This window comes from Anoplopoma fimbria, chromosome 1 (assembly GCF_027596085.1).
Source record: "Anoplopoma fimbria isolate UVic2021 breed Golden Eagle Sablefish chromosome 1, Afim_UVic_2022, whole genome shotgun sequence".
NCBI lineage: Eukaryota > Metazoa > Chordata > Actinopteri > Perciformes > Anoplopomatidae > Anoplopoma > Anoplopoma fimbria.
In genome coordinates this window covers 14,346,105-14,364,770 of record NC_072449.1, presented here as the reverse complement: position 1 = coordinate 14,364,770, position 18,666 = coordinate 14,346,105, and the positions used below count along the sequence as shown (strand labels likewise).

The window sequence follows — 18,666 nt, the reverse complement described above, 5'->3', positions numbered from 1 at the left end:
CAAATATTTCATGTCTCTTGTGAAACACTGGAGTGTTCTGAGCATAGCTCAATACCCATGCAATCTGTGACCAGATGTCCAAATCACATATTGCTTGAAATGCATAGTGTACAAAATATGCAATATGATATGAAAACGATCTGTGTAGATAATTCACATTATAAAATGAAGGGACTCTAGATGCTATTTGGATCTTATAACAGAAGCTTTGCCTACTTTGCCATCATGAGTATAAAGGGGATCTCTCTTTGTTCAGAAAGTACCAGACAGCCCAGCTCTGTTTGTCTGAGCCAGGTTACATGAGCCCACAGAGGATTAAGACATGAGTTGTGTCAGTCCCGACATCCAGTCAGGCCTGTTCTAGGTCCAGCAGGAGAGGGGCCAGCTAGGCCAGAAACACAGGATGGAAGTAAGCCATGTTGGAGCCCAGGTCTGCAATTGCTGCCAGTGGGACTGGTCACTGGCACCGGCTTGTGTGTGCATGTGTGTGTGTGTGTGTGTGTATGTATGTGTATTAACCTTATGAAAATCAGATTTATAGATTATAGATTCATTAGCGTAATTTGTTAGGTTTTGATTATATGTCATTGTGGAAATAAATAAAAAATGAAGAGTGCTCATAGAAAACTGTCCTGTGTCTGAAATCACTCCCTCATTCATCCATTCATGCATTCATTCACCAGTACGTTCTTCCTAACAGACACTTCATAGTTTATTCGTAGTGATCAGTAAATTGAAAATTTGGACACAAACCATCATTCTGTGTCACCATTGAGACATGATGTAATTTGTGCACTGCATTGTATTGTACATGCCAAGGGAATTTTGAGGTTTTTTGTTTGCCTGTTCTCTGCCAGGCTGTGTTACACATTTACCTGCAAGGTGATTAAGCTGTTTGACAATTTATAGTTAACTTGGAATCTTAGGTTAATGTCAAGGCTAACTTACAGTACATGTCAGACAAGGCTCAAGAATAAGGTTTAAAAAAAAAAAAAAAAAAAAGTTTATCTTGTTGGATTAATCTGAGATGATCTACTCTAATATCATCTCCTACATATCTTTCCTTGTAGGTGAGAAAGCACAATGGACACTCTGGTACTAAGCTTGTATCGGCTCAAGTGGATGATTCAGTAGTGGTGGCAGTGTTTGTGTACTAACCTCTTTCACAGCTTGGTAGGTCACCGCTCCAGGTGAGGTCCCATTGGCACATGAGCAGCTCAGAGCCCACCACCTGATAACCAGGGTAACACTGGTAGGTCACCACTGTGCCCTGAACCAGCTCAGGGTGAGATGAACTCCTCCAGCCATTAGAGATCTCTGGAAGCTCGGGGCAGGTGTCATTACGAGCTACTTCTGCAGGTGTGTGTGTGGGGAGGGAGGGTTTAGAGAGAGACAGCAAGGAAGCGAAAAAGCCAGGACATTAGGAAAATGTCAGGTTAGAGTGACATAAAGATACTCAATAACGTCAGTCAGTCAGTGTCTGCCCAACACTGTGATTCATAGCAAGAAATCTTAACTGCTGGCTAATTTGTCAGAAGATTTTCAATTACTTTCTGGCCTGTCCTCTACTTTTGCACTCAAGAAATAGCTAAATGTAAGTGTCACACTGTCATAACATTAATGTGGGACATTCATAATCCTCTGAAGATCAAACTTCAAACTATGACACTCTAGGTTCCCCTCTAGCAGCAGCAGGCTCAGGCCCTCTGCTTAGGAGTCTGATCGGAAAAACATATCAAAATAACTGCAATTGGAAACTATAGAAAAGCCACATTCTCTGACACCTGCCCATGTTGTTGTCTTGTGTTTACATTCCATTAATGAGATTCATGAGGAAACCGTGATAAAAGCTTTCTCTCCCTTTATTCCTCTTTGTCCATCATCTGTATTCTAAAACCTTTCCCTCCCTCTGAATTCATTAACTCTTATCAGATATAGTGTGCTGGCTACGGCGTGGTGCTGATGGAAAGGCCCCGCCAACACAAGGGACAGGCTCTTATTGCTTCCATTTTTAAGGACTGCAAAAACAAATTACCTCCTCCTCTGGGAAGAGCTCACTCATACATTTCTGATACACCAGAACCGTATTAGATTTTATTCATAAATGACATTAAAGAATACTTCAGCATACTGAGAAATATACTTCACTGACACAGCACTGATTCTATGGCTTACCAAAGAAGTGGACAATAAAGCCGTTGCCGTAGCCATAGACATTGGTGGCAGGGTCAGACTGGAACTGGATGGTGAGGTCTGCGGTGGAGGTGTAGAGCTTAAATCGGGACTTTGATCCTCCATACTGACCCAGTACTTTAGCTGTAAGGTCATCTCCGTCATAAAATGTCAACAGGTCATTCTTCCCAATATTCAGCCTGAAATGGGAGACACACAAAATCACATCTGTGTTTAGTGTCCAGCTCAGCCACCTTTAGAGATAATTAGTTTGTTTTTATGTTCATACAAAAACAGTGAATGAGGTGGACACAATCACAGGTCTGTTCACACCTCACCAATACTTACCTCTTTTTCCTATGACAGATGTCTGACATATCATAACGTTAACACTACACCTTACACTCCGTCCTTGTATTTTTGAAATGACAGTTAAGAGGTCAACGACAACTCCAGACTGTTACATGGGCCGCTGTGGCTCTGAGGTAAGGCCAAACGGCAAGATCAGCAGTTCGATTTCCGGGCTCTCCAGTCCTAATGGCGAAGTGTCCTCAGGCAAAACACTGAACCCCGTGCATTCGGTGTATGAATGTTTGTGAATGTGAATTAGTTATTGGTCCACATGTGCAGGCGGCACCTTGCATGGTAGCCTCTGCCATCAGTCCAAGAAAATGTGAGAATGGGTGAATGTTGTTGGAAAGGTGTGATATAAATGCACGTCCATTTACATCATTTACAACGGGCGGTGTGGTTCCTCTTCCCTGGCTCCTGAGCAAACCATTGTCAGGATAGTAATGTGACTATCGACAAGGTAAGATCTTGTGGTTAACATCATCTTATATTTGTTGAGAATCATGGAGCTGTTCAGCCTTCTGTCATCCCTCTATTTTTGTCCATTATTCTAGTGGTCATATTACATTTTGCAACATCAGGTTTATTGTAGTGATTATGGAAACAGAAACTAGGCAAAACCAAGCACAACATCAACTGGGCTGGTAACGAAAAGCTCCTACTGCTTTCCAAGAGGGACTACTTCCTGTGTTTACTTTCACTTGCAATCAACTACAGCTGTTTAAGGGGAAGTTTTGGTGATCTAGTATTTAATTTCAATAAAGCAATATTTTACTCTTTTACTCCACTACATTTATTTGACAGTGGCTGGAATAGAAACTTTTGCTGATCAAGTTTTACGCACAAAACATGTTATGAGCTCATAAACCTTGATTATAGATTTAACTACCAAGTTAGAATAATTCCAGTATAATTTAATCAATAACAATTATGATGTAATATAATGATATACCAATCTCAGGGGTCATTTATCTGCATAATAAATATTTTTACTTCGGATACATATATGGATAATACTTTTAACTTTAGTGAGATTTTAAATACTGCATTTGTTTACACTGCTGATTGCTACTTGTACTTAGTAAAATATCTAAATACTGAAGGTTTCTAAAAATGTGTCCCGCCACAGGTAGTTTCCAAGCTAAAGCTTAGATACTGCTGATGACAACACCAGCTTACTTTAGGTCTGTTTTTTAGCTCCCTTCAGAGCCTGAGAAGACATTCTACAACTGTTTTCACAGGCTGAGTTAGAACCCTTCCTGATGAGAAAATGTTCCCATTTACAATGAAATGGCTGTAATGCTAAATGACTGTAATGTATGTAATGTAAAAAATGGGAGTTTTTTATTTGGAAAGCTGCTGGCTCATTGTCCTTATCCCTTGTAATGATTTTCTTACCCAACTCCCCATCTCCCAAATCTTTTAAACATAGGTGTTGAGTGAAATGGTAACAAGACCAATAGTCACAATGGACAAAAAAAAGAGAATAGTGTTGAAAAATGAACAGAATTTCCTTTTCAGAATATTACTAAAACATCTGGGATGCTATTTCCTTGCTGATTGAGACCGACGAGGATCATAACAATCACGATGTTGACAATGACACACATTTTTGTCTATGACTCCAACTCATGCTGAATAAGCACACTTGCTGTCACAGTTTCCCTGTCAAAATATTAGTGCTTATTTGACCATAGCCTGTATGGGTGGAACTCTTACAAACCTCAGAGCTGTTTAAAAATGTCACCTGGGGCTAAGCTATCTCTTTGTACAGAGAAGATTTAGAGCATGGGAGAAATGGCTTAGCCAGAATAAAGCAGTGACATGCTCTTTGCTGTCGCTAATTAATCACCAGCGGCTCCTGATAAAACTCATTAGGCAGCCTGAGATTGAGCTATTAATCACTAAGGGAATGCCAGAAAATCAAAGGTTCAAGAGGCGTGGATTGAATCGGCACATTGCAAAGCCTGACAGAGGATGAAATGTTTATCTATGACTTTTTAGTTTGAACAAAAACTGGAGGACCATTAGTCTTCTGTCAGCTGTTGATGCACATTTAGACACACACACACACACACACACACACACACACACACACACACACACACACACACACACACACACACACACACACACACACACACACACACACACTATTGCTACACTTTTCATGGAATACATTGATTCTCAAACCCTAACTGTAAACCTCTGATCTGAACACAACCTGACCCAAATGTAAATCAGGGCCAGTATTTAATATGTCACTCGGGGAATTGGTCCTAATTTGTGGTCCAAAATTCTGACTGACATGTATTTTGGTCCTGGCTCAGAAATAAAAACATAAAACATAAAAACATATTCATGGGCTGCATACAGTAAACCAGTCATGGCATACCGGATCTGTCCTTGAGTATTTGATGTTGATGTATTTGAAGTTGATGTATGTGAGATTGAGTCCAAATAAACTACAGTGTGTGTGTGTGTGTGTGTTTGTTCATGGTGATTAAGTTAGACTCATTAATGTGTTTTGACAAGAACGGAGCTCTTTGGCACAGAGGATGAAGATACATCAGCTTTTGATTGACACACTTTACTTTTTAGTAGATACATTCTTTGAGGTTTTTATGCAACAATTGAATAAATAAACGAGTAGTTTCGGAAATCTGGAGATAAACTGTTCATTTGTGTCAATTTAATATTTTTTTATGTCCATTTACTTTTCATTTTCATAGCTAGATGGCTATCTGACTCGATTTAAGAAGATGACATTTTGAATCCCACCTGCAAAGCTCTGATTGGTTGATTGTTTCTCAAACCAGGGGAAACAGCTGTCCTTGAGCACAACACCACACCTATTTGAATCAGTACAAATTGGAGACACGGGTGATGATTCAGTGATCTGAACCAAGGAAATATTTTTTTTCCAAAACACCAATGTAAAACAATCATTCAGGAACTTTGAAATACCATTTTTCCTGATTGTTGTGACATATTCAATGAAGACATTGGCTGCCAATTGTTCCAAAGTTTTCGCCCAGAGTGATTGAACTGTATCATTTCCTTTTAATATAAAATCTACCTTTTCTGACAAAATAACACCCTGTCATCATAAGTATATACTTTAGGTAAGTGGCTTGTCAAACACACAAAGGTAGGTCTTACTTCCCCTATCATATTTAGTTTGTTCTATATCAAATGAATAAACTCAGTCTGTCAGTGAGTTTTAATTAAAGTGACCCTATTATGCTTTTCCACTTTTTACCACTTCTTAAGTGTGTTATATATATTTTTGTACATGTAAAAGGTCCGTAGAGTGTAAAACCTGAAGTCCACACTGCTCCTGAGCTGCCTGAAACGGCTTGATTGAATTCTCTCCTTCACTTCCATAACTTTATGAGGTCATAATGTTACGGAATTAACGTAAAACTCCTTCGGGCTAGTTTGGCCCTCAAACAACAAAAGAGAGAGACGGAGCCGAGGGTCCGGAGGAAGAGTGTCTTTTTGCGGTCGTCATGTGGAGAAAACGCTGTGCTCTGCTCTGTGAGGGGAAATGTCCTTTGTTTGGACTTCCAAAGGCAGATGAAATGAAGAAAAAGTAGCTACATTTCATTTTTAACACTTTGCCAGAGCAGTACAACGAAAACTTAATGTTGTGTTCGCTCCATTTCGTAGAGGACAGCTTCAACAGTGTTTTGAACCGCTGTGGAAGACGGGGCTGAAATCTGTTTGTAAGGGGCGGGACATTTCCGATGCATGCAAAACGTTGAGCAAATGCTACAACGGAGCATTTCAGAGAGAGTGTGAGAAGAGGTGCTGCAGAACAGCCAGGATGAGAAAAACAAGGTGTATTATGAGCATTAACACATATTAACATGTTGTAACTGTAACTTGAGATAAAAATATGCACGCAGAAAATAGCATAATAGGGCCTGTCTAAATATATTGCCACCTCAAAATGTCAGTGCAGCTTTGATGCTTCATGAATGCAGTCTCTGAAAAACATGACTCCATAAAGTTAAGTTAAAATCTTACAAAAGATTTCACCTAAACAACTTAAACATGATTGTAACCTTAAGTCCTACTTTTAAACACATCATGAGAGGTGAGACCAGGAAAGGTGGCCTCACCTTGATAAGGATTATGTCCCTATGAAAAGTCTGGTCCTCACAGGCATAGTTTGCCGTCTTCTAAACTTATTGTGTTCCATGTTTATTGGATTGCTAACGGATAAAGCCTCTCACCTGCTCAGAGAGCGAGGCAGATTGAGAAGTATTGTCAGCTGGCTTCAAATTTGTTGTGATTAAGCTAAACAAGGCTTTGTCTGCGGTGCATCTGTAGAGAAAAATCAATCACAGCCTCCATTCCCTGACACTAATTTGATTTAGTTCAATTTGAAAAACATGGCTGAGTTTGGCCTGGCCCATGGGACCAGCTGCCAACACATTTACCTCAACTCTTCACTTCATGATATTCTATTTCCATCTTTCCAAGAGTAAGAAATACAGGAAGAGAATGGTTTGAGCCAAATAGCCGAGGAGTACGATGGCATTAAACTGTTTACCGTGGTCACTACAGGTCAAAAGTAAATGGCCATTGTTGTTTGTTTTTACCAAACTTGTCATTGTGACTCAGACATCTCATTTACATATGTCCACCAAATGTGGTCACAATAGCACAAAGCATTCAGGAGATATGACTTTTTTTTGTAATAAAAGCACTGGCCACAGCATTTGAGCTAACTTGAATGGCCAGCTATATTAAAACAGTGGGTCACATCAAAAATGGATGAAAGATAAAGGACAAAAAATGGAGTGAATTAATCTGCTTGGTCAATATTCTCAACCAAATTTGGGGAGTAGGAGGAATAGTGGAAAAAACAGATTGGGACACAAAATGGCAAAATGAGAGGCAAATGGGTGTGGGTTATATGGATACATTTGTTTAGAACTATAGAACCAGGAAAAAATAATTTTGTTTCAGAGACAGTTTCAAAGTTACAGCACAAATGTCAAGTTTGTTGATACAGTGCCACCATGTGGCCAAATTGCACCAACTTTGACACTGCACTCTCTTTGGTCCCCAGCAATCCATCCACCAAGTGTGAAGTAGATAGGAAAAGGTTTCATACAGACAGAGATGTCTTGCTTTAGAGAGAGTTAAAGTTAGCTCAAATGCTGTGGCCAGTGCTTTTAATACAAACAAAAAGTCATATCTCCTGAATGCTTTGTGCTATTGTAACCACATTTGGTGGACATACAGCGGGTAAAATAAGTATTGAACACGTCACCATTTTTCTCAGTAAATATATTTCTAAAGGTGCTATTGACATGACATTTTCACCAGATGTCGGTAACAACCCAAGTAATCCATACATACAAAGAAAACAAAACAAATAAGTTCAGAAATTAAGTTATGTGTCATAAAATGGAATGACACAGGGAAAAAGTATTGAACACACTTACTGAAATGTATTTAATACTTGGTACAAAAGCCTTTGTTGGTAATGACAGCTTCAAGGCGCCTCTTGTATGGAGAAACTAGTCGTATGCATTGCTCAGGTGTGATTTTGGCCCATTCTTCCACACAAACAGTCTTCAAATCTTGAAGGTTCCGTGGGCCTCTTCTTTGAACTCTGATCTTTAGTTATTTCCATAGATTTTCTATTGGATTCAAGTCAGGTGATTGGCTGGGCCATTCTAGCAGCTTTATTTTCTTTCTCTGAAACCAATTGAGAGTTTCCTTGGCTGTGTGTTTGGGATCATTGTCTTGCTGAAATGTCCACCCTCGTTTCATCTTCATCATCCTGGTAGATGGCAGCAGATTTTTATCAAGAATGTCTCGGTACATTTTTCCATTCATCCTTCCTTCAATTATATGACATTTGCCAGTGCCATATGCTGAAAAACAGCCCCACACCATGATGTTCCCACCTCCAAACTTCACTGTTGGTATGGTGTTTTTGGGGTGATGTGCAGTGCCATTTGACCTCCAAACATGGTGTGTATTATGGCATCCAAAGAGTAAAATTTTGATCTCATCTGACCAGACTATATTCTCCCAGTATTTCACAGGCTTGTCTAAATGTTGTGCAGCAAACTTTAAACGAGCTTCAACATGCTTTTTCTTCAGCAATGGAGTCTTGCGTGGTGAGCGTGCATACAGGCCAAAGCGGTTGAGTGCATTACTTATTGTTTTCTTTGAAACAATTGTACCTGCTAATTCCAGGTCTTTCTGAAGCTCTCCACAAGTGGTCATTGGCTCTTGGACAACTCTTCTGATAATTATTTTCACTGTCAGAAATCTTGCGAGGAGCACCTGGTCGTGGCCAGTTTATGGTGAAATTATGTTCTTTACACTTCCGGATTATGGCCCCAACAGTGCTCACTGGAACATTCAGAAGTTTAGAAATCCTTCTGTAACCAATGCCATCAGTATGTTTTGCAACAATAAGGTTGCGAAGGTCTTGAGAGAGCTCTTTGCTTTTACCCATCATGAGATGTTTCTTGTGTGACACCTTGGTAATGAGACACCTTTTTATAGGCCATCAGTTGGGACTGAACCAGCTGATATTAATTTGCACTGACAAGGGGCAGGATTGCTTTCTTATTACTGATACATTTCAGCTGGTGTCTTGGCTTTCCATGCCTTTTTGCACTTCCCTTTCTTCATGTGTTCAATACTTTTTCCCTGTGTCATTCCTTTCTATTACACATAACTTAATTTCTGAACTTATTTGTTTGGTTTTCTTTGTATGTATGGATTACTTGGGTTGTTACCGACATCTGGTGAACATGTCATGTCAATAGCACCTTTAGAAATATATTTACTGCGAAAAATTGTGCTTAATACTTATTTTACCCGCTGTATGTCCAAAAATCCAAAAAATCCAAAAAGATAAATAACTAAATGAGTCGACAAAACAAACTGACATCATTATGCAATATAACAGCATCCAAGCTGGATTGTTCTTCTCATAATACAACCACTATAAACATTACTATCATTTAAAATAAATGCCCATGTTTTAAATTTCCATCCAAAAGCATTGGACAGTAGTGGGAGCAAGGGTGGTTTCATTTACTTTACTGCTGTTACTTTCACTTTAATCAAACCTTTCACTCCCTCTTCTTTCATTTGAAGGCCATTCATAAAAGTAATTTGATACACCCTTGTGATAATGTCCCAACTTGCCATTAAACAGATGGAGTATGAGATATGCGCGTGTGTGCACAGGTGTTTGTGTGGACCTTGTTAAAGGCCTCATATATCTCTGTATACCATCTAACCCAGAGGGCTCTGGGAGAACAGCTGCTCTTGATAAGCTTCATGTAAATGCTCAGACACCTGCTGGGCATATGTTCAGACAGTGAGAAGACTAGTGCTAGATAAGAATGCTTCTCTTAGTGGATATCTCGTTTTTTGGTTTATTCCCATGAGAGCTCAATGGTAAACTGGACCACAGTTTTTGCATCTTATCCCAGCACACACTGATGCTCACACACATAATACACACAGTGAAATCCCCACCAACATCCCTAAAGCTGCAATGTGTACAAAAATGAAAACCAGACCGATGCTTGCTTTTCCTTCAAGAGGATAACATTCACATTTTGAGCCTGCGAATGGACTCCAGAACAGTTAATGCAAAGCAATAGGTTTGGCTTCAGAAGTGATGGTGGACATGTTGCATCAGGTTTTTTTCTTTATTCTTAATAAACCCCTTGACGTGATACACATTCCTGCTGACAGTGTCATGCTACTCCAAGGAATGACAGTTAGAAGGGGTATTGCACCAAGAAAAACATGGATACCAAACATGGATGTTAACAATGCAGGTTAACAATATTCATAATATCAGCTTGAATGCAACATGTTTATTAGGCCTAAGTGAAACCTGTGAGACAAAATGCTGGCCAAAATATCAGCTGCTCGCTCTGCTGCTCATAAATCAATTGACTGTGAGTTCATGGTAAAAACTGAACACAACCCTCAGAGCTTCTTTCCTCTGGGCTATGCCAGCTGGACAGAAAGACAACACTGTCATTGATATTTTATTTGGTTTTAAAAAAGAATGGGGGCATGCCCAGTGCCGGCAATGTCTCTTTCCTGAAATCATGGCCCTGCTACTCTTGATTATCCGCAGACCTTGTTGTGACCAGTTTCATGTATGAAAGAGGATCAAATGATTCTGTATGGCTGATGTATTTCCTTTTTCACCACAAAGAGTTTTACTAGGAACTGGTCATCTTGGTGAACTAGTGGTTAGGATGTGTCCCGTACACAGCAACAATCCAGGTTCAATTCCAGCTGGATGCCTTTGCTGCATGGCATGTTCCCCTCTCATTCCCTGTGTTTCCTGTATGAAATTCCTGGAAAGTAATAACTTTAAAAATCAAGGGCAAGGCTTTTAACTTAGTTCTTATGCAACTGGAAATAAACTTGAATTTGACATTTTTGTCATTGAATGTGATTCAGGGTTTTGCAGAATTGCTCAATTTCTATATTATGTCTGATGAGGGGTTGAAGGTCAACTTAAGTATGTGGAAGGATTCATTTGGTCATGCATATAAACCTTTACTAATTTCATCTACACTGTAATGTTATGGCAGCTTCAGTTGTGAAGTTAAAATAAAACTGGTTACAGAAAGATAGTTAGTTGGGTGGCAACGCATGTCTTCTTCTCTTTGAGCTTGGTTTTAAGGCTGTTGCATTGTCTAAATGTTTTTGCAGGAAACATCTACACTAAACACACATTTTCTTTTTCAAACGTATGACTTTTGCTTTTTCTGCCTAAAGTCTACACTTAACTGGGGTTTTTAACATTCGAAAACGCTGATGAGGCTGTTTCAGTTTAAAAACTCAGTGGTTGTATTTTAGTCTGGAAGGGCAGAAACGGAGACCTTTGAAAATGAGGACGCAGACACCAACATTCCCTTGTTGATTGGATTCTAAAAGTCGTGTCATATCCTTCCCTGATTCATCACGCCACTATCACATTATGCTATTGCAGATGAAAACAATCAACATCGGCCATTATTACCGTGTGACTACCAGTGGGTCATTCAGCATGGATAAGAAATGACAGTAGTTGTTGACCTTGTTGTCATTGCTGGAAGCTATTATACAGTTAAATGCTTCATTTCATAATGCTACCTGCGACCTGCAAGCAGCGTTTCCAGCTGCGTTATCAGCCCTATGAAGGAGGGCGATGGACATAAACAGAGGACTTTATTATCTATGTCTACTTTGTTCCGCACAACTATACTGAAGTTTACAAAAAACTGTAAACAAGCAAAGCACAGATCTTGTACGATCTCTAGTATGACAGGGAATTCAAGCCAACCGGCAGAGTTGCGTGTTTACAGACAACAACAGGGGTAAACTAGTTTGACACGTGTTGCCCACATTTCTTGATCCATAATATATTCATTCATTCATTCATTTTCCGTAACCTGCTTATCCAGTTAAGGGTCGCAGGGGTGCTGGAGCCGATCTCAGGTCCATAATATATTAAAACTTTCAAAACATTTGTGTGAGAGGGAAATAAGAGCAAGAGCTAAGCTAGGCACTCATAAACTAGTATCAGCCTTGTACCTGCATTTAAAAAAATTTAAGTATTTCTTTCAGGTAAATTTGTCTCTGTTTGAGTGCATGTGTGGGAAAGACAGAGGCATATCAAATAATACATTTTATTAGGCCTTTTGAAAGTACCATAATACTATGCTTGTTTTTTTGAAACTACGCAACCAACCACGGACAAATCATCCTGTTTACTGTGAGACGCCATGCCAGTGTACGTAAAAGTTCATGTGATATGCGTCTTCAGGTGTGTTAGTATTGACAAAGATTTTTTCTGAAACGATGCTAAAACACTTGTGTGCACGTAGATCAAGCGGTTTTAAACACAAATGTATTAGTGTGGATGTAGCCCTACTGAAATCACCCGCTCTGCTGAATGAATAGCAGCAATTACTTATGTTGAAAGACTTCCTTTCAAACACCAGAGGAGGCCATTAATCAGTGCTTCTCAAAGTACAACAAGAGCACAGGTGCTGTTCAGAAAGAGAGAGAGAGAAGAGACAAAGAGAGAAAACACAGAGCTGAAGATGCAATTTATGCAAATGAGCCCTCCTTAATTTGCTTGCAAATTGCAAATGATTTTCTACGGCTGGCTGACTTATCGGGCACTGACACGGCGGGGGTTGTCGTTCTGTCTTCACCTCGACACCGCATCACAGGAAACACACACTCCCATGCTCTACACTTGCACCCTGTACTCCGCACAGCAGCAGCTAGGGTTGTTGGTGGTGGGGGACTGCCAAACAAACCCTCCCTGATATAATTAGTTTTCTCCGCTGCACCTAATTAACCTTTGTCGTTGTGGCACTTACGCATCTTATTCACAAGCCGAGCGCTCTTTCATTAGCAGCGTGTTGTGTTTTTAATGTGTTACCAGTCATGGTGAGGTAATTCTTTGTAATCTTCAAACCACTTCTGTTGCGCTGTTAGAAGTTTAAGACTGGAGATGAAGCGGGTTTAGTGATGATTCCAGGTTCGTAGTAATGTGGTTTCATGCATATCAAAGGGTAAAGGGTGAGGAGGAGGATCAAACTGCACATGTAGAAGACAGATACCTACACTTGAATGTCCACCATGATCCTCTTGTCCTCCTCAACGTGGATTCCCCAGATACAGTCCTGGCCTTTATCGTAGGCTTCAGGCCAGTTAGGAGACAGCACCACTCCAGCTGAGTCTGTGATCTCGCCACTACACACAGCTGAAACATACGCACATACACAACCATGGACGTTAAGACAGGCAATAATGAGGGTACAATTTATTTAATCAGCACACCTAGAGCAAAAGGGCTGGTGGTCAAAAAGTGTGGATACAATTCCTAAAATTCAATGCCAAAAACAAACATTGATAATAATTCAATACTTCAGTTTAGATTTGTATTCAATAGTAGAAGCAAAATATCTTAAATGTTGAATTCCATTTAAACACAAGCAGCCAAACAATAGTTCTGCCTAAATAAAAGTGGAAGTAGGAAACACCAAGTAGGAAACTTTCAGTGGATCTCTCCCCAGACAGCTGTCACGTTATTTCGGTTTTTGTTTCAATACAGTATTTTCTTGCATGTTTTATTACTAACATGGCAGCATAAATTGTTATTAGATCCCGTCTAATCCAAATAATTCATCCTGTAATCTTGTGTGATTACAGACACATACCCATCGTAGTAAGGCGGACCCACCTGCAACAACAGTAACAACAGCCCTGAGTCCTGCTGAAATGTCTCTTTGCGAGATACTGACCCATGTCTCTCATTTTAAGTGAATCATATAAGCTTATTGCCTAAAATAAAATAATTATGTAAAATATTTTAAAAAGGATGTATTTAATGCAGATGTAGATGAATCACTTTATTTCAACAATACACAGACATACGGACCTCTGCAGGCAGGCTCGGTCTCATTCCACTGGGGATTGTTGGGGTCCATGCATTCAATAGTGACAGATCCTTGTTCCAGTGTATAGCCAGGGTTACAAGCAAACTCCACCACAGCTCCCACTGCCCAAGTGTTGTCACTACTGGTCAGGTTACCGTACTTCACAAAGGGTTTGTAGCAGTGGCCTGCTGCAAAGGCTGTGGAACAAAGACATTTTCAGTAGCAAAAAGGAACGAGGGTTTACCAAAAAGCAAGTGAGAAGCTTTGTGGTTCCAAAGTTCATGGTTCCTGGAGGATGAACTTTGGGCAAATGCCTGCAGAACTGATAATATTCCCATCAGCTCCAAAATTTGCTAGCATTTAGTACAAATGATTTAATACTTATTAGTAATGTTAGCATGCAAACACATTGAACTAAGAGGGTAACAGTCTTAACAGATTATAATCAATATGAACATTGTGTGATTGTGAGCATGTTAGCATGTTAGCATGCAGATGTTAGTATGACGTTACCCCCACTGCTAGAATTTTAGTCACACCAATTAAGTAACCTAAATGTGATATTTTTTTGTGTTAAATTGTTGAAGACATTTGTTAACAAGGAGCATACTCCCACATTGTGTCCAGAAAACAGTAGCTACATTTCAGAATCTGTATAGGACCAAATGCAATGAATAAACTTTAAGATGTATTCATTAATTTCAGTCACTTGCAAATAGTTCTGAATGGATACATTCTTTTGAGGAGAATGCACGAAGAAGAAGAAGAAGAAGAAGAAGAAGAAGAAGAAGAAGAAGAAGAAGAAGAAGAAGGGGAAGACGAAAAACAGGAGGAATAAGAAGAAGAAGGGGAAGATGAAAAAGAAGAGGAAGAAGAAGGTGAAGAAGAAGAAGAAGAAAAAGAAGAGGAAGATGTAGAAGATAAAGAAGAAGAAGAAGAAGAAGAAGAAGAAGAAGAAGAAGAAGAAGAAGAAGAAGAAGAAAACAAAGACGAAGAAGAAGGAGAAAAAGGAGAAAAAGGAGAAAAGAAGAAAAGGAAAAAGAAAGAGAAGGGAAAGAAGAAGAGGAAGAAGCACTGGCAGTTAGAAATGGCTCATGCATTAGCGGGAGCTGGACAGGATAGGAATAGTTTGTCAGGATAAAGGAGGAACCATCAAATCTGTTAAGAGACTGCTGAACAGCATTATGTCCTGTTAATGTCCATAATGAGGTCTGTTTCTCCCTTTGGGCCTAATCCCATTTGCGGCAGTGAAGCAAAAACCTAAACAGATTACACAGATTTTATTTCCAAGTGGTCCTTGTGGACGAGAAGAGAAGAGCCGCCGATCTGATGGTGAGTGCTTAGACAAATGTGAGGGCAAAAGATAAGCGAAGCTAAGTGATTTCTCACCCTAACCATTAGATGAAACTAACTGTAAAATAAATCAGATAGATTCTAATGTATACAGTTCTGCTGGTAGAAGACGGAAGTTAAAATTGGATAACTGGAAGACACTTCCTTGATTCTTTTGTTTTCAAACATAGAGACGCAAAAAGTAGGTTAATTTACTAAGAGGAATGTACTGAGAGCCTCTATCAAATAGCTACAAAAGCAAGAGATACAAAAGACAAAATAAATAAAATGAGGTACTTTTAACACAGTTATGGATGTGTTTTAATGTGTCCCATAATATGTTTATTGCAAAAGCTGCAATTAAGGCAGCAATGAAAGTGAAAAATGTAATTTGGTTCTCTAGAGAGAATTTAAGAAGTGAGGCTTTTAATCTGCCAAAAGTTTTTATTTCTCTCCTGCACTCATCAAAGTCCATTGAGATTATTCCATCAATCCAACAATCCATCCATCCATCTGTAATTGCTTATCCTATTAAGTGCTATCTATATATTCATATAAACATTTTTGGAATCTATCTTTTGAATCTTATTGTATCATGTTTGCAGATATGTTTAATGAAAACTTTCCCTCATTATATTGTCCTGCTACCCTTTGGAGGGATATATGATTTGATCTGCTACTGTTGATGACAAGTCCTGTATTTTTGAGAATCATGTCACAGTGGAATCAGCATACACATCACAAACGACAGAGGTAGAAAACAGAAAAAAAATATTCCCTCCAGTCACATCTCTGCTCTCAAACTAATCTGGCAAATGTGAGTTGATATGAAAATGCTGTGTGATCTGATAACATTATTCTAAGTGCAAATTGTTGCTTTTCATTCACAGTGATGGATCAATAAAGCTGACTGACATTACACATCTCCAGTGCTGTGTTACCCTATTTTCTGTTTACATGGACTCATCCTTGTAGAATGGTCTTAATAATGTTAAGGTCATATGATTTATATGCCTGCATGGACTCTGACCTGATGGAGAACTATCTATACGAACAAGACTTCACTCAGTTCACTGTTGACTTGTTTTTTTATTTTTTATTATTAGTATGTGATATGTAAATGTTGATGGAATGAGCAGTGAAATCCTAACCTTAACCCACATTTTAGAATCTTTATGCACTTCAGGACTAGACCATAGAAAATTCAATTCAATTCAATTTTATTTGTATAGCCCAATATCACAAATCACGATTCTGCCACAGAGGGCTTTACAATCTGAACAACGACAGTGTATATGAAACTACTGAATAGGACACAAGCATGGAGGTTCAGTCTTTACTTTGGGAACAGCAGACTAGATTATGTTTGGTAAAACCAACCCTATCTCCTACAAAATTACGTCCCCATACAACTAAACTGCATTCTCAATTATGTATCAAAGGAAACATATTCTCTACCAGATTATAGTTGCAATTTTAAACATGTGGTTATAATAATAATAATAATAATAATAATAATAATAATAATAATAATAATAATAATAATAATAATAATAATAAGGACATTTTTTATGTTATTTAAATTGTGGACGTAGATTAAAATAAGTCAACGTTGACTTTTGGCTTCACTGGGAAACAAACAGCTGTCTCCAGGGTGAAAGTCCTGTGCTGATCATGACTGACCAAACCACCGTGACCTCGTTCTTACACAGACTCTGTCTATTGCCGTGTCCATGTCTATATCTATGTCCATGTCTGAGTCCGTGTCCAAATCTGGGAGAAAAGATGCTTCCCTCAAAAGGTAACTGACAATGCAGTTTTGTTGTATTTAAGAATATTCTTTGGGAGACTAGACTGGTTAAAACCCAGACATCTTGTCAGTTAGACTATGAGAAACAAGCTCCTACATCTCCCTTCATTACCGTAGATTTTTCTTATTCTTTTCACTGTTTGAAAGCATGTTTGGAGCTGTTCACTCTCATACAGTCCATCCCACCCTTTTTTGGGTGGTTGCATTGCCCTTGATTTTTAAAATTGCTGAAACTTTTGAGCTTCATTCACCAGTCAGCGTGTCCAGCCATTCACTCTTCAGCTTTTACACTATATTCTATTGAAGGGTTTGTTCATTATATTTTTTAAATTAATAAATCACTGAGAATCCACGGCAGGCCAAAGTTCCTCACTGATGTTAAGCTGCTTTGGCCTGAAACAATTAGAGAGCTTACATCCTCTTGTAGAAAGTGCCTTTGTGTGTTTTTATCATGAATGCCTTCTGATGGGCTTTGCTGCCATGTTTTCTCAATGTTTCTACAATATGTGTCATGAAGCCCACATGACGCTAGCATGACAAACACCATGTCAACACATGCAATACTTGAATTATCCATAGTTATGGTGCTTACCTTGGTACCGGATGGCAATGCCAGTAGATGTGCCTGTGGCGTCTGTAGTCAGCTCAATGAAAAGATGCCTGGACGTGCTGAGTAGACCTTCATTGGGAAGATACTCCACCTCATATGAATCATAAAGGGCAGCTGCATCTATGCTGTTACCATTTTTGATCAGCAACCTAGTAGAAAGGGAACAAAGAATAATTTGGCAGGCCTCTCTCTTCCTGCTGATGAAATCAATACCTGGGCTAGCCTTTGGAAGCAACTTGGGGTTAAGTGTCCAACAACACACACATTGGCATGAACTACCGTAGCAGGGGATCGAACCGCCAATCCTCTGATTGGAGGACAACCCACTGAGCCACAGTTGCCCCACAAGGATATTAAGATTTATACTATATATAAGATTGATATAAGATCAGCTATTTCAAAAGGAGCTATACCTGTTGTTAGGATCTGATTTCACTTGTTAATGAACCACTCCAAAGGTACGCTGTGACTTTAAGACATCAGGCAAACATCCTGAAATAATGAGTGAGTCCAACACGAGAATAACAGGACATTCCTGTACTCCGCACAACATTGTATAGCTAGAGTATGATTCTTGAAAACAAGCTGTCGTATCATCCGACTAGTTGTAACAAACACATAAACTAAACCTCTTAATTTGGACGTAAAAATCTGAAATAATGTCTCATTGCATAAAGTATAATTTGCTCTGCTGAGAGGGTGATTGACTGCAATCTAACGTTCCTCCATGACTTGTTCACCTCCAGGACCATGAGGCGGGCAGGTAAGATTGTAGTCGACCCCTCTCACCCTGCACATAAACTCTTCGAACCCCTTTCCTCTGGCAGGAGGCTGAGGTCCATCAGGACCAGGACCTCACGCCACTAAAACAGTGTCTTCCTGTCTGCATGTTACGTACTTTTCTATAAACAGCTTCTGATTATGATAATGATTAAAAA

The 18,666-nt window shown here is 39.3% G+C and overlaps 1 protein-coding gene across 1 annotated transcript in view; it reads right to left on the bottom strand.

Moving 5' to 3' along the window:
* Positions 1 to 18,666, bottom strand: part of LOC129092223 (seizure protein 6 homolog) — a 167,001-nt gene that overhangs the window by 9,814 nt on the left and 138,521 nt on the right. Inside the window, exons 9-13 of the mRNA XM_054600080.1 lie at positions 17,711 to 17,877; positions 13,979 to 14,173; positions 13,162 to 13,300; positions 2,176 to 2,372; positions 1,159 to 1,353 (exon numbers count right to left, since the gene is read on the bottom strand). Of these exons, the coding sequence (XP_054456055.1) occupies positions 1,159 to 1,353; positions 2,176 to 2,372; positions 13,162 to 13,300; positions 13,979 to 14,173; positions 17,711 to 17,877 (893 nt within the window). The remainder of the gene's footprint in view (positions 1 to 1,158; positions 1,354 to 2,175; positions 2,373 to 13,161; positions 13,301 to 13,978; positions 14,174 to 17,710; positions 17,878 to 18,666) is intronic.